The sequence below is a fragment of the Sinocyclocheilus rhinocerous genome, unplaced genomic scaffold, assembly GCF_001515625.1.
Source record: "Sinocyclocheilus rhinocerous isolate Xijiao unplaced genomic scaffold, SAMN03320098_v1.1 scaffold795, whole genome shotgun sequence".
In the NCBI taxonomy this organism is placed as follows: domain Eukaryota; kingdom Metazoa; phylum Chordata; class Actinopteri; order Cypriniformes; family Cyprinidae; genus Sinocyclocheilus; species Sinocyclocheilus rhinocerous.
This window is the reverse complement of record NW_015630361.1, coordinates 314734-328217: the sequence shown is the minus strand read 5'-3', so window position 1 is coordinate 328217 and position 13484 is coordinate 314734. Positions and strand designations below refer to the sequence as shown.

The 13484-nt window shown below is 35.4% G+C and overlaps 1 protein-coding gene across 1 annotated transcript in view; it reads left to right on the top strand.

The window, feature by feature from the left end:
- Positions 1-13484, top strand: part of LOC107740262 (solute carrier family 12 member 5-like) — a 167184-nt gene that overhangs the window by 146906 nt on the left and 6794 nt on the right. The window contains exons 11-21 of the mRNA XM_016552631.1: positions 4462-4673; positions 5857-6024; positions 6426-6524; positions 6906-6963; positions 7544-7718; positions 7897-8015; positions 8954-9052; positions 9139-9258; positions 10749-10853; positions 11381-11549; positions 11656-11851. Of these exons, the coding sequence (XP_016408117.1) occupies positions 4462-4673; positions 5857-6024; positions 6426-6524; positions 6906-6963; positions 7544-7718; positions 7897-8015; positions 8954-9052; positions 9139-9258; positions 10749-10853; positions 11381-11549; positions 11656-11851 (1520 nt within the window). The remainder of the gene's footprint in view (positions 1-4461; positions 4674-5856; positions 6025-6425; positions 6525-6905; positions 6964-7543; positions 7719-7896; positions 8016-8953; positions 9053-9138; positions 9259-10748; positions 10854-11380; positions 11550-11655; positions 11852-13484) is intronic.

Genomic DNA, 13484 nt, shown 5'->3' with positions numbered 1-13484 from the left:
GGCTTGGGCTGGGTGAGAGATGAAGTTAGAGTCACAGTGAACAGAACATCATTCCCTCGGTCAGATAATGAGGTCAGCTCTATACGCCACTATGAATGACCTCACACACAGACCTGGTTTATACCCAGAATTAACATCGGCCTTTAAAAGGGATTGAAAGAATTGTGCAATCTGATCATTTCAATAAGATTCAGATGTTGCTTTGGATAAAAGCGTCTGCTAAATGACTAAATGTAAATGAAAATATAAATGTAGATGTCATTTAAAATGTATATGACCACTTCATATAGTTACACTGTATGTCACCAGAGCCAGGTAGTAACTGATTACATGTAATCTGGATTACGTAATCAGATTCCAAAATTAAGTACTTGTAATTAGATTAAATTACATTTTAAAATACTCGTAATCAGACTACAGTTACTTTTTTATAGATTACATGATTACATATTCACACAATAGCAATACATTATTCATAATTTATTGATTCACCCTAATTCCTCTTTTTCATCTTTTAAATGTTCGTTTCTAAAATAGCCTATTGCTTATATACACTCAGAAAGTCTTCCAGTTTTGTGGACATTCACACAACGACCAGTTATTAGTCAGGTGGCATCCGACCATTTTACAAAAATCATTTCAGGTTTAAAAAGTTTTTCAATATTGCATCAACTGCTGATGAACACATTCATTTTTATTTGAATGATCACTCTGTAGTTTATTTAACCATGTATTTCTGTGTCTTTAGAAGGCTTTTGTTTTTCAAACACATTAAAATGCACAAATTCATGAATTCACAAACTTTTTTTCTCATCTGATCCTCTTTCACCTGATATATTTAGTTGAAGTACCCCTGAGATTTTAAAATAAATATATTAATAATTAAGTATCACATTTGCATGTTCACGTTTTTCTGTCGTTGGTTATGGTCACATGACATCTGGGTAAACAAATAAAATATTTAATTTTTTTAGTAAGTGTTTTTATGTTGATTGATTTCATAATGACATTTTTATGGTTTATTTAATTATTAGCTTTTCATTAAACTCATAAGGAACTCACCCCTGCAGTTCCTTCATAAACCCCAGTTTGGGAAATCTTGACGTAATATAATGTTTAATGCACTTCATGTTGTTAATAACACTTCTTAACAGTTGTATTTTTATATCAATATGGTACAAGATTATCAATCAATGTGATAAACGAGATAAATCAAAAATAATCTAAAAGTAGTCCGATTATGTTATCTAAAATGTGAAATTTATTATAACTACAATTTTGTCATGTAATTATCAATCAGTAACGGATTACAATTTGTAAGTAATCTACCCAGCTCTGTGTATCACGTATAACTTAATTGGCCTTTCTACATTTTCTGTCCACATCTTTACTGTCAGTATCTTTACTGATCAATTTAATGCATCCTTGCTGGTCACAAAAGACACACGTTACTGCCAGATGTAATTGCCAATCATCTGGTCTGACCACCTGTGATCGAATCCCCCGAGACGGATGTTAACAGTGGGTGTAAGCAGGGCCAAAGTATGAGGAAACTGAATGACAGATTCTCATTTGCAACGAACGCTGCGCATTTGTGCTCCTTTATCTGATCTAAACCTCATCAAACACAATTACCAGATGCTTGGATGAGAAGGCCATAAGCTGCCTTATGTTAAACCCGACACTTTTTATGACTCACTCTTGTTTTCAGTAACTGATTTTTATAAGATAAGCGCCTGACAAGTGTGAAATCCTGTGAGAGTCTGAAATTGGGCGCTTGGGATTTGACACCAACAGAAGTGATGTAACTCTAACAGAATGTGCTAAACCATCTGTGCTTATGGGACATGGGCGAACAAATAAGTGTACATGAATCAATTCTCCTTTAAAATTAAGAGTGAAGTCAAAACCAAAAAAGCACATATCTACAAGGAGTAGCTCTCTAATGTTCTGGCTTTTTATTGAATGTCAGACCCTTGATGTGTCCATCCATTAAGTGTAAAACCCCTGGTTAACGGGCCTGAGGGGGTTTGCGCTTCAGGCTATTGTGACTTCCCAAAACCCTGACTGAGTAAATGTTCTGGATGGATTTTTATTTAAGGAGAACATCCTCTCAGCCACCCTGGTGTGCTTTGTCAGCTGGATTTTCACCTCCCTGTCTGGAACAACAGATATCAAACCAGCCTGGTGAGTTTTTTGAGTTTGTGAAGGGAACATTAATGATTAACATGTCTGATAATCAGACGGACGTGACAAAAGACTCTAATTAACCTGCTTGACCCAGAGGATGCATTTTTTGCTTTTGCTTTTTAAGCTGCTGCTTTGAAATGAAAAGAAAAAAAATTATATAGTGCAATATAGTGCACATGGTGTGCGATCGACTTTCATGATACTTTTAATGTGCTTTTTGTGCAATTTTTGAAGCTCATTTAAAAGTCATACAAGTTTGGAATGACATGTTCGTGAGAAAAACTCTCCCATGAAAAAATTACACATTTCATCTTTAAATTGCATCAGTATCAAAAAATTACAACACATCCACAATGTGCCACCTGCGCTACCGTTTAAGGTTTGGGGTCGGTAAGATTTTAGCGTTTTTAGTATTTTTTTTTTTTTTTTTGCTCATCAAGGCAACATTTATTCAAATAAAAAAATTAAAAATAAAACAATAATACAGTAATTTTGCTAAATTTTTTTTTATAATTTATACTAACTTTTTTCTACATATTTTAAAATTTCATTGATTCTAGTGATGGCAAAGTTGAATTTTCACAAGCCATTACTGCTTGAGTGTCACATGATCCTTCAGAAATCATTATCATATGCTGATTATGTGCTGAAGAAACATTTCTTACTATCAGCTTTGAAAATGGTTCTGCTGATGAATATTTTGGTAGAAACTGTGTGTTGTAGCCATTTAAGAAAGTGTATTTTTATTTTATATTATTTATGTTTAAATATTATTTGTTTGTGTTTTGTTTAGTTCAATTTGTTAATTAAGAAAGAAAATTGTAAACGTCATAATGGCGTGGTAAATCGGACGGCAGTACGCTGGAAGAAACGAAGTGGGTCAGACATAATTTTTTGACCACTTCATACGTTTTTGTTTGTAGAATCCCTTTTTTGGAATGAGTTTCGTTTGGTATAATTTGTATCTTAATTTTAATATGTTTTTTGTTGGTCAATAATTTACCTAAATAAACAAGAAGAAGAAATAAACGTTTGCGTTCAAGACCAAGCCCGCTACTGTCAGGGATTCATCACAGTCACTGCAGTCACCAGCCAGGATAATCACCCGATCACAGTCACCTGAGTTCTGATCACCCGCACCTGCTGTCACCAATCAAGCCACACTACAAATACACACACATCACAGTCACTCACTGTCCGGTCTACCGTTCACTCCTATGGACTGTTCTGGGCTCTCTATACGATCTTCTCCTAGAAAGACTTACCTTCTGGTTCTCCCGCGATCCTCCAACGACTCCTTGGAAGCTGTTCCACGATCTCCCACGAAACCGGCATCAGATACTCACCCTCAGAACTCCGATAAGAACCCTGGAATCATTCACTCTGTTGACATTCACCTGCCTTAACCTAACCCGTTCCACTCCTCCACATCTTGTATCAATAAACCATCCTGTCTTTCACTTACCCGTTGTGTCTGGCCTTGCTTTATGACAGCTACCATGCTTCCGCGGCCAAAACAACAAAGCATTTAAAGAACATTATTGTCAGAACCTTTGTTATTCTTAATTTTGACATAAATTTTCATTTTTACAAAAGACAAAAATATCGGTTCAAAATATCGGTTGTCAGTAGGGCTGCACGATGGAATAAAAACATGTTATTAAATGTGGTATTTTGTTGGACAAGAGGTTCTTAAATGCTTCTCATGTTTGGAAAGATGTTTGACGCATGTTGCTTTTTTTCAAATGCACGTTATAAACGACACAAACTCGCCGGGTAAAAGCGGGTTCAGATGGAACAGCATTTACTACACAGAGCCGTAGTTCATTGACAAGCTACGCAAACTGCTTTCATAATCGCAGAACGATTTCATAATCGCGCAAATATATCGGTCTGCAATTATGAAAACGGTTTTGCGTAGCTTGTCAGTAAACTACGACTTCATTGTTAGTTTCCGGCCGCAGCGGTATCCCTTCTAGCCACAACCCTGGAAAGACGTGCATTACCTTTCTTCTGTGGAGCATATTTGGAGTTTCAGCGTGAGAGCGCCCTCTGGCCTTTGGATGGAGATTTACTACTGATCACAGAACCGTGCTTCACTGAAAGATATGCATGACAATCGCATTCGATTAATCGTGCAGCCCTAGCGGTCTACTTGACTTGTAATAATCGGCATTGGTCCTGAAAAACACATATCGCTCGACCCCTAATATCTAACTGAAGCTGTTTTTTGTCCTTTAGAAATTATTTAGTTTGAAATGATTTCCACAGAGTGTGTGTGCTGGGAAACCGGACTCTGGTTTGGAAAGGCTTCGATGTGTGCGCGAAGGTCATCGAGAGAGAAAACGCCACGGTCACCACCAAACTCTGGCGGCTCTTCTGCGACTCCGAGTTCCTGAACGCCACCTGCGACAGCTATTTCGCCAACAACAACATCACGGAAATACAGGGAATCCCCGGAATTATGAGTGGCACACTACGCGGTAAATACAGCCACAAAATGACATCATAATCATAACCATGCTTTTGGTGTCAATTAGGTATTTTTTTGTTTTTTGGAAAGAAAGAAAGAAATTAACACTTTTATTCTGCAAGAATGCATCGCAAATAGATTAAAAGTGACATTTATAATGTTACAAATAAAAATTCTAATAAATGCTGTTTTTTTAACTTTCTATTCATCAAAGACTGTTTTCAACATTCACAATAAATGTTTCTTGAGCAGCAATTCAGCATAGTAGAATGATTTCTGAAGGAAATTCAGTTTGATCACAGAAATAAAATACATTTGAAAATATTTTCAAATAGAAAATAGTTATTTGAAATGATAAGAATATTTCACTGCATTACAGGTTTTAATAAATGCAGCCATACAGCAAAAATACATATTTTCAAATTATTTTGTATGTTTTAGAATATACAAAAAAATTGCTAAAATATTTTTCAAAATATATTTATGCAAATTTAATTTCTACTGAAGTATTTTTGGTCATTTTTGTATTTTGTGGAAAATATATTAATAAATGTATTTTTTAAAAGCATTTAAACATATTTTGCCCTCCATATATTTCAGTCCAAGAAAACACATTCACACGTCACCACTGAAGAAAATCTTTTTGTTGCTTATAACACATATGAACATATAACACATTTGAATAAAAATAAACAATGAATAGAGCCTAAACGTAGGCTACTGTAAGACTAGAAATTTATTTTCTTGCCCCTGAAATAAATTGAAAAATATATTGGTGTATGAAATTTTCAATTTCCAAAATATATTTAATTGAGCTTCACTGTTTACAACATATATTTAGCATATATTGAAAGTATATTTTGGCTAGAAATTTTTTTTTTTTTTTTGCCATACTGGATGATGAGCCTAAGAGACTTCTTTCACAAACATTAAAAATCTTACTGACCCCAAACTTTTGGACGCTAGTGAACCTACAGAAGATATTCACTTTTGTCTACGAACTTTTGTATGAGGATATTAAAATAAAGTTTATTTTTTCAAATTCAAACTTTTCCTCTGTGTCTGCTTACCATTGCTATTAATATTGCTCATATTTAGTGTTAATGATCTGAACAAGCCTCTAACACTGATGATAAATAAATGTACACATTTTTCATATTCTCTCGCTTTGTTTCCCTATTTCTCTCTTCCAGAGAATCTCTTTGGGAATTATATGGATAAGGGTTCTTTCATTGAGAAGGTGGGAATACCCGCCGCAGTCGAACCTGATTCCATACCGACCAACACCAACCGCTACGTGCTTGCGGACATCACCTCCTTCTTTACAATGCTGGTGGGCATCTACTTCCCCTCCGTGACAGGTAGAGTCTTCTCTTGACAGCCCTGATCTCATCCATCATTTATGATTATGAAAATTGACCTTGTGGATCAGAATGCATAAGAATATTCTACGCTCCTAAAATAAAGGGGGCTTTTCATAGCGATGTCACAAAAGAACCAAAACTTCCTTTTTAGAACCATTTTTAAAAACCTTTTTTCCACTATACATTTTTTGCAATGGAAAGGTTTAATGAATGTCAAAATGGAACTTTAGATGCCAATAATGAATGTTTCTGTTTAAAAGTTTATATTAAAAAAGTCTGGATTTTCCACATTTTAGAATACAAGTCATCAAAGCTATGAAATAACCCAAATGGAAGTACGGGAATTATGTAGTAAGCAAACATTGTAGACATTCTATGATCTGTCTTGTTTTGAACAGGTATCATGGCTGGATCAAACCGATCCGGTGATTTGCGAGACGCCCAGAAGTCCATTCCCATCGGCACCATCCTGGCCATCACCACCACCTCCATCATCTGTATCCTCTCTTAGAGAAACACACACAGCGCACCACCTGGTGGACACAGTCTGATATAACACCCTCCTGCAATGCAGTTTATGATATTAGTGATCAAATATCACATGACTCATTTTAGTGATTTAATCAAATCAGTTTGCAAAAAGTCTCTGGCAATATTCAGTTTATTAAAAACAAATCCTGTGTGGTTGTTGGTAAGTTTTTGAACGAACTGTCCAAATTAACAGATTCACTAAAATGAGTCAGTCTTCTCAATTCTAATATGCATTATGTAAGCCTAGTAATCACTCTGTGGAGAAGCCAAAAGCCTTAGAAACAATCAAACCCGCTGATACAGTTAATGTTTATCAAAAAACAATGTTCTTTAACTGAAGTATTCAGACATGTCCAGTGTGTTTCTGTTTGGTTCCTGCATCGAGGGAACGGTGCTGAGGGATAAGTATGTTATGTGTTTAAAATGTCTTGTCACATGATTTAGTTCATGAAAAAAAAACTAGCATTTAAATGTTTAGAGTTGGGAAGATTATTAATGTTTTTTAAAAGGAGTCTCTTATTCTCACCAAGGCTGCATTTTGTTTGACCAAAAATACAGTAAAAACAGTAATATTGTGAAATATTATTACAGTTTAAAGTAACGTTTTTTTATTTGAATATATTTTAAAATGAAATTTATTTCTATAATCAAAGCTGAATTTTCAGCATCATTACTCCAGTCTTCAGTGTCACGTGATCCTTCAGAAATCATTCTAATATTCTGATTTGCTGCTCAAGAAACATTTCTGATTATCATCAATGTTGGAAACCGTTGTGCTGCCCAATATTTTTCTGGAAACTGTGATGTGTTTTTATTTTCAGATGAACAGAAAGTTCAAAAGAACAGCGTTTATTTGAAATAGAAATCTTTTGTGACATCATAAATGTCTTCACTGTCATTTGATCAATTTAATGCATCCTTGTTGAATAAAACCCCAAACTATTGAGCAGTAGCATAATTCTTTGTGTATGTTTGTGCATCTCAGGTTTGGTGAGGCGGTCAGGGGGAATCTGGTGATCGGGACACTGGCGTGGCCGTCGCCCTGGGTCATCGTCTTCGGTTCCTTCTTCTCCACCTGCGGTGCGGGGCTTCAGAGCTTGACGGGTGCTCCGCGTCTCATGCAGGCCATCGCTCGAGACGGCATCGTGCCGTTCCTCAGGGTGAGGCTGCAAACATGTGATGAGTGTTTAGTCTCTGACTTTCAGCATAAAGTCAGATTCACATTGCAGCTTATTCTGGCCAAGAGCTGCCAGCACTGACCTTGTGTTTAGCTGTTCATGGGCATTTGTGTGTGTGTGTGTGTGTGTGTGTGTGTGTGTGTGTGTTTGTGTGTTGCAGGTGTTTGGTCATGGAAAAGCAAACGGGGAGCCCACCTGGGCGTTGCTTCTGACCGCATGTATCTGTGAGAGTGGAATTCTCATCGCTTCTCTGGATAACGTCGCTCCGATTCTCTCCATGTAAGAGACGATACGGATATACAACGGCCTCAGAGAGTGTTTGCACATTTAAATCACACATAAAAATTACTGAATGTCATTGCATTAGATAATACAGTTTAAAATTAAGTAGCATTCATCAGTGTTGTTATTGTTATCTGAAATGAAAACTATTCAAAAATGTTTTTGTCAGTTGAATTAAAGCTAAAATAAAATATAAAAATAAAATATTACATGAAAACCAAAACTTAAATATAAATTTGAAATGTTGCCATGTCAGATTACTGGAATAAAATATGTTGAAGAATTAAAATGACTAAAACTAAGACTAAAATTTAAATAAATTAAAGGTAAATAGAAATACTTAAAAAAGACACACACATAACAAAATAACTGAAAAGTAAAAAACTCAAATTAAAATGAAATCTGTTAATATAAATATTAATTAACTATTAATGTATGTTATATAAAATTTTATTTTTATTATATTATATATAGACATATTTATATTCATATGTTTAACAAACATAAATGATATTATTTAACAAAATTATTTAAAATTTAAACTAAAATTAAATAGAAAATGGAAAATATGAAAATAAAAGCTAATTCTAAATAGTATTAAATACTATAATAGTATTTAAATAATACTTAAATAACAATGTTTTATTTAAATGAACCAAACAGATTTTTAGTAGTTTAAGGTTTAGTTTTAGTTAACAATATTACTATATTAACTATCAACATGATCCACTAAACAAAAACAAACAAACAAATACTGTCTGTTTGGGTCATTTTTGTTTTCAATAAATGTTATTTAATTCAATATTTTTTTACTATAACAATCACATTGAGACATTTTAAGTGTGGTTTAAGGGTCCAAACATTTGAGCCATAATCCCGGGTATCCGTTTCTGTTTCTCGACATTGTCGTGTTTGTTTCTCTCGTGCGGCGGCAGGTTTTTCCTCATGTGCTACATGTTTGTGAATCTGGCCTGTGCTGTTCAGACTCTGCTCAGAACGCCCAACTGGAGACCGCGATTCAAGTTCTACCACTGGTGAGCTCCAGAGCGCCGCGTCTTGCCGTTTGCTGTGGCTTTACTCGTATTTGTACACTAACATTTGCCTTCCTGTTTTCCAACAGGACTCTATCCTTCCTTGGCATGAGCCTTTGTATCTCGCTCATGTTCATCTGTTCTTGGTACTATGCCATCGTTGCCATGGGAATCGCCAGCTGTATCTACAAATATATCGAGTTCCGAGGGTAAGTGGATTTTGACCCGGAGTCGGGGGAGACCGGCGGGGCGGAAAACCAAGACGATGGATTAGAATTGAGTTTCAGGCGTTTGACCTGTCAGGATTTTTAGATCCCTCGTAATCCGGCCGGGCAAGAACAGCTGAAATCTGCTCCAGGATTTGATTCGTTGAGTGCCTTTCCTTTGGAAACACTTCCAGAGTCAAGGCGAACAGTGACCCGAGTCTTTTGCCGGAAATTAAAGACAAGGAGAAAATTGGCGGCAAGATTATGGAGTCTGAGGCTGTGTGCGGATTTGAATTCTTACTGCATACTGCGCAGTATATACTGCATGCTTACAAACAGAAGCAATATAAATAGCAGTATGCCTATGTCATCGTCATCATTTTATACAAGTCAAAAAATGAGTCAAAATGCAAGGTCAAATTGTGTGCATTGCATTGTGGGATACAGTACCTAGCACATGTACTAGGTCATCAAGGTTTTGCATGCAATCCAAAAAATAGTATGCAAAATAATAGACATATACAATATACACTCTTAAAAATAAAGGTGCTTCACAATGCCATAGAAGAACCTTTTTGTCTAAAGGGTTCCATAAAGAACCTTTAACATCTGAAGAACCTTTCTGTTTCACAAAGGGTTCTTTGTGGCGAAAGAAGGTTCTTCAGATTATAAAAAGGTAAGAACTAAAAATGGTTCTTCTATGGCATCGTGAAGCACCTTTATTTTTAAGAGTGTACTGCAGACATAGGCACGAGCACTCACGGAAAAACACAAGATACTCTCTATTCATTTGGACCAATTAAAATATCTGTTGAGATTTGGGAACCTCTCTTATTGGTGGATCTCACATCAGGTCGTAATACACACAAATGTCTTATTAGAGTTGCTCGTTAATGGAGTTTCGTTTGTTACGCTCCCGAAATCAGCCAGTGATCTAAAAAAATGTAAGTGTCAGATCAGACTTGTTGTTATTTATGGTATTTCATACTTCCATGAATACTTCATTTATATGGCAGTTTGCTTTAAAGTCGGGAAAAATGAACAGGACATTTATGCATTTCCTCTGTAGATGTGTCTCAACAGTTAGAACAAACATCTCTACTTCATGTACAAGGATTTCATCCAGTATACTTGTGCATCTGATTACATCTTACATGTGAATGATTTGGTTTTATTTAAAACACAGAAGCATGCTGACTTAGCATGGACTATGATGTGAATTTCCGATTTCAACAGCTCTAATAATAAGTAGTAAATAATGTCATATGCAGCCAATGTGAATTTTATTATAAGAAAACCAAAAAAAAAAGAAGATATCCTTGTGTGTATCTGCAAGACTGTATCTGGTACACATTTGGTATGGAGGGTGGACACCATAAATCAGCATCTATGAATGCAGATATAGTGAAAGTAAAGGGTTAGAATGGCATTCTGAACATAAACAGAGTGTGTGAAAAAGATGTGTGTGTGTGTGTGTGTGTCTGTGCTGACAGGGCAGAAAAGGAATGGGGTGATGGAATAAGAGGTCTGTCTCTCAGCGCGGCCCGCTTCGCCCTCATGAGGTTGGAAGAGGGACCACCACACACCAAGAACTGGAGGTAAAAAAAAAAAAGTACAAATCACGTATGTATAAATTATAATAATACTATTATAAATACAGTATGCAATTGTATCATTTATATATTTATATTAATAGTTTTTCATCAATCGAAATAGGCTGAAATAAAATAAAATAAAAAACATAAAAAATGAAATAAAAATACTAAATGAAAAGCTAAACTTAAAAAAAAAAATGTTTTCTTGTCAGCTAACTGGAATAAAATATGTTGAAGAATATGTTGGACTAAAATGAAGACTTCAATTAAAAAATTAATTAAATCTAAATAGAATTTTTGAAAAACACAACGTTAAAAACTCAACTTAAAACCAAAACTGTTAATACAACTATTAATTAACAATTGATATAATTACATAAAATATATTTGATTTTTTTTTGTGTGTGTGTGTGTGTGTGTTATATTTGTGCTGGATTTTAAAGGTACAGTATTTATGTTATTGGTCTTGTTGCGCATTTGTAAACTTCAAATTCTGACCGCTATTCTCTCCTGCTTTTCTTTATTCTCAGACCTCAGATATTAGTCCTGGTCAACATGGATTCTGAGCTGAACGTGGAGCAGCCGCGTTTGCTGTCTCTGACCAGTCAGCTGAAGGCTGGGAAGGGTCTGACCATCGTGGGCACAGCGCTGGAGGGAACCTACCTGGAAAACCATCCTCAAGGACAGCAGGCCGAACAGGTGACATTCACACAAACACAGCACGGCTAGTGAACTACCTGCTTAGACAGCATACATATTTATTTGTGTTCTAATGTAATTCCCCACTTTGTTCTGTGTCTCAAAGTCTCTGAGGAAGCTCATGGAGGCGGAGAAGGTGAAGGGTTTCAGTCAGGTGGTCATTTCTTCTAACATGAGGGACGCCACGTCACATTTGGTCCAGGCCGGAGGTTTGGGTGGTCTTCAACACAACACAGTTCTGGCCTGCTGGCCACGCAACTGGAAACAGGCCGAGGATCATCAGAGCTGGAGAAACTTCATTGGTGAGAGGCAGAAGCACCGTTTCTTCCAATTCACTCCTGTTTAAAGGTTCTGTGTTGGCATTGATGATTCCACGAAGAGCCTTTAACAACCAAACTTTAAACTTTACTTTCCTCAAAAGGTTCTTTATAGTGGAAAAGGGTTCTGTAGATTTTTTAAATGTTCTTCGCACTACACTCATAAAAAATGTGACCCTGGACCACAAAACCAGTCTTAAGTGTCAATTTTTCAAAATTGAGATTTATGCATCACCTGAAAGCTGAATACAACTGAGATACAATGCTGAGATACAACTATTTGAAAATCTGGAATCTGAGGATGCAAAAAAATCAAAATATTGAGAAAAGCACCTTTAAAGTTGTTTAAATGAAGTTCTTAGCAATGCATATTACTAATCAAAAATTAAGTTTTAATATATTTACAGTAGAAAATTTACAAAATATCTTCATGGAACATGATTTTTACTTAATATCCTAATGATTTTTGGCATAAAAGGAAAATCAATAATTTTGACCCATACAATGTATTTTTGGCTATTGCTACAAATTTACCCCAGCGACTTAAGACTGCTTTTGTGGTCCAGGGTCACAAATAAGGTTTTGTCGGTGCCGATAGTCTTGTGGCCAGCGATATATAGTACTGTTGCATCCTGAGTTTGAATCCCGGCTCGAGGACCTTTCCCTCTCTCCCACTTCACTTCCTGTCACTTCTATACTGTCCTATACTAATAAAGTAAACAAAACAGAAAATAAATCAAGGTTTCAAAAGGTGGTTTTCACAGCGATGCCATAGAAGAACCTTTTTTTTGGTTCCCAAAAGAACCTTTCAGTGAAGTTAAACAGTTAAAATAACCATTTTTATGGAAGCTTGTTTCTGGGAAAATAAAAAGCAAAAAAAGGTAATTGTGACTTTTTTATCTCACAAATCATTCTATTTATTTATTTATTTATTTATTGTAATTAATTTTTGTACATACTCTTGAGTCAGTATGTAAGGTTTCACAAACACACTGCTCTGCGCTGCGGCAGCTGTTAAAGTCATTGCATCATATGTGTTCGTGCGAGTCTGTTCTGTGTTATCACAGCTAAACTATGAAGCTCTAAAGCAGCCAGACTGAGCAGGTGCAGCTTCACGTCCCACGCCACAGATGTTCACTTGTGAATTTTAAGAAGAAACGAGCGATGGTTTAATTCATTTGATTTGGAATGGATCCCAAAATAGTTACAGAAATAGACAGTGCTGCTGAATACAAGTGTTTAATTATCAGCTGATCCTTCTCGAGTATTGATTCTGTATAGATACAATCGATTAAGGATGGGCGGGATCAACAAAATCTTAAATCTCGATATGAATGAATGTAGGTTACAGTAATACTCTATTTGACAATATAATGACTTTTACTGAAAATTCAACCAGAAAATGGTTTGTATAGTACAAAACTAAATGATAATGCCCTTTTTGAATAATCCAGTAAATTAAATATAAATAAAAAACAATTATTATATTTACATATATCTATTGTTATGTATTATGAATTATGTATTTTTTCATGTATGTGTGTGTTTGTGTGTGTACCATTTTATATATATATATATATATATATATATATATATATATATATACCATTCAAAAGTA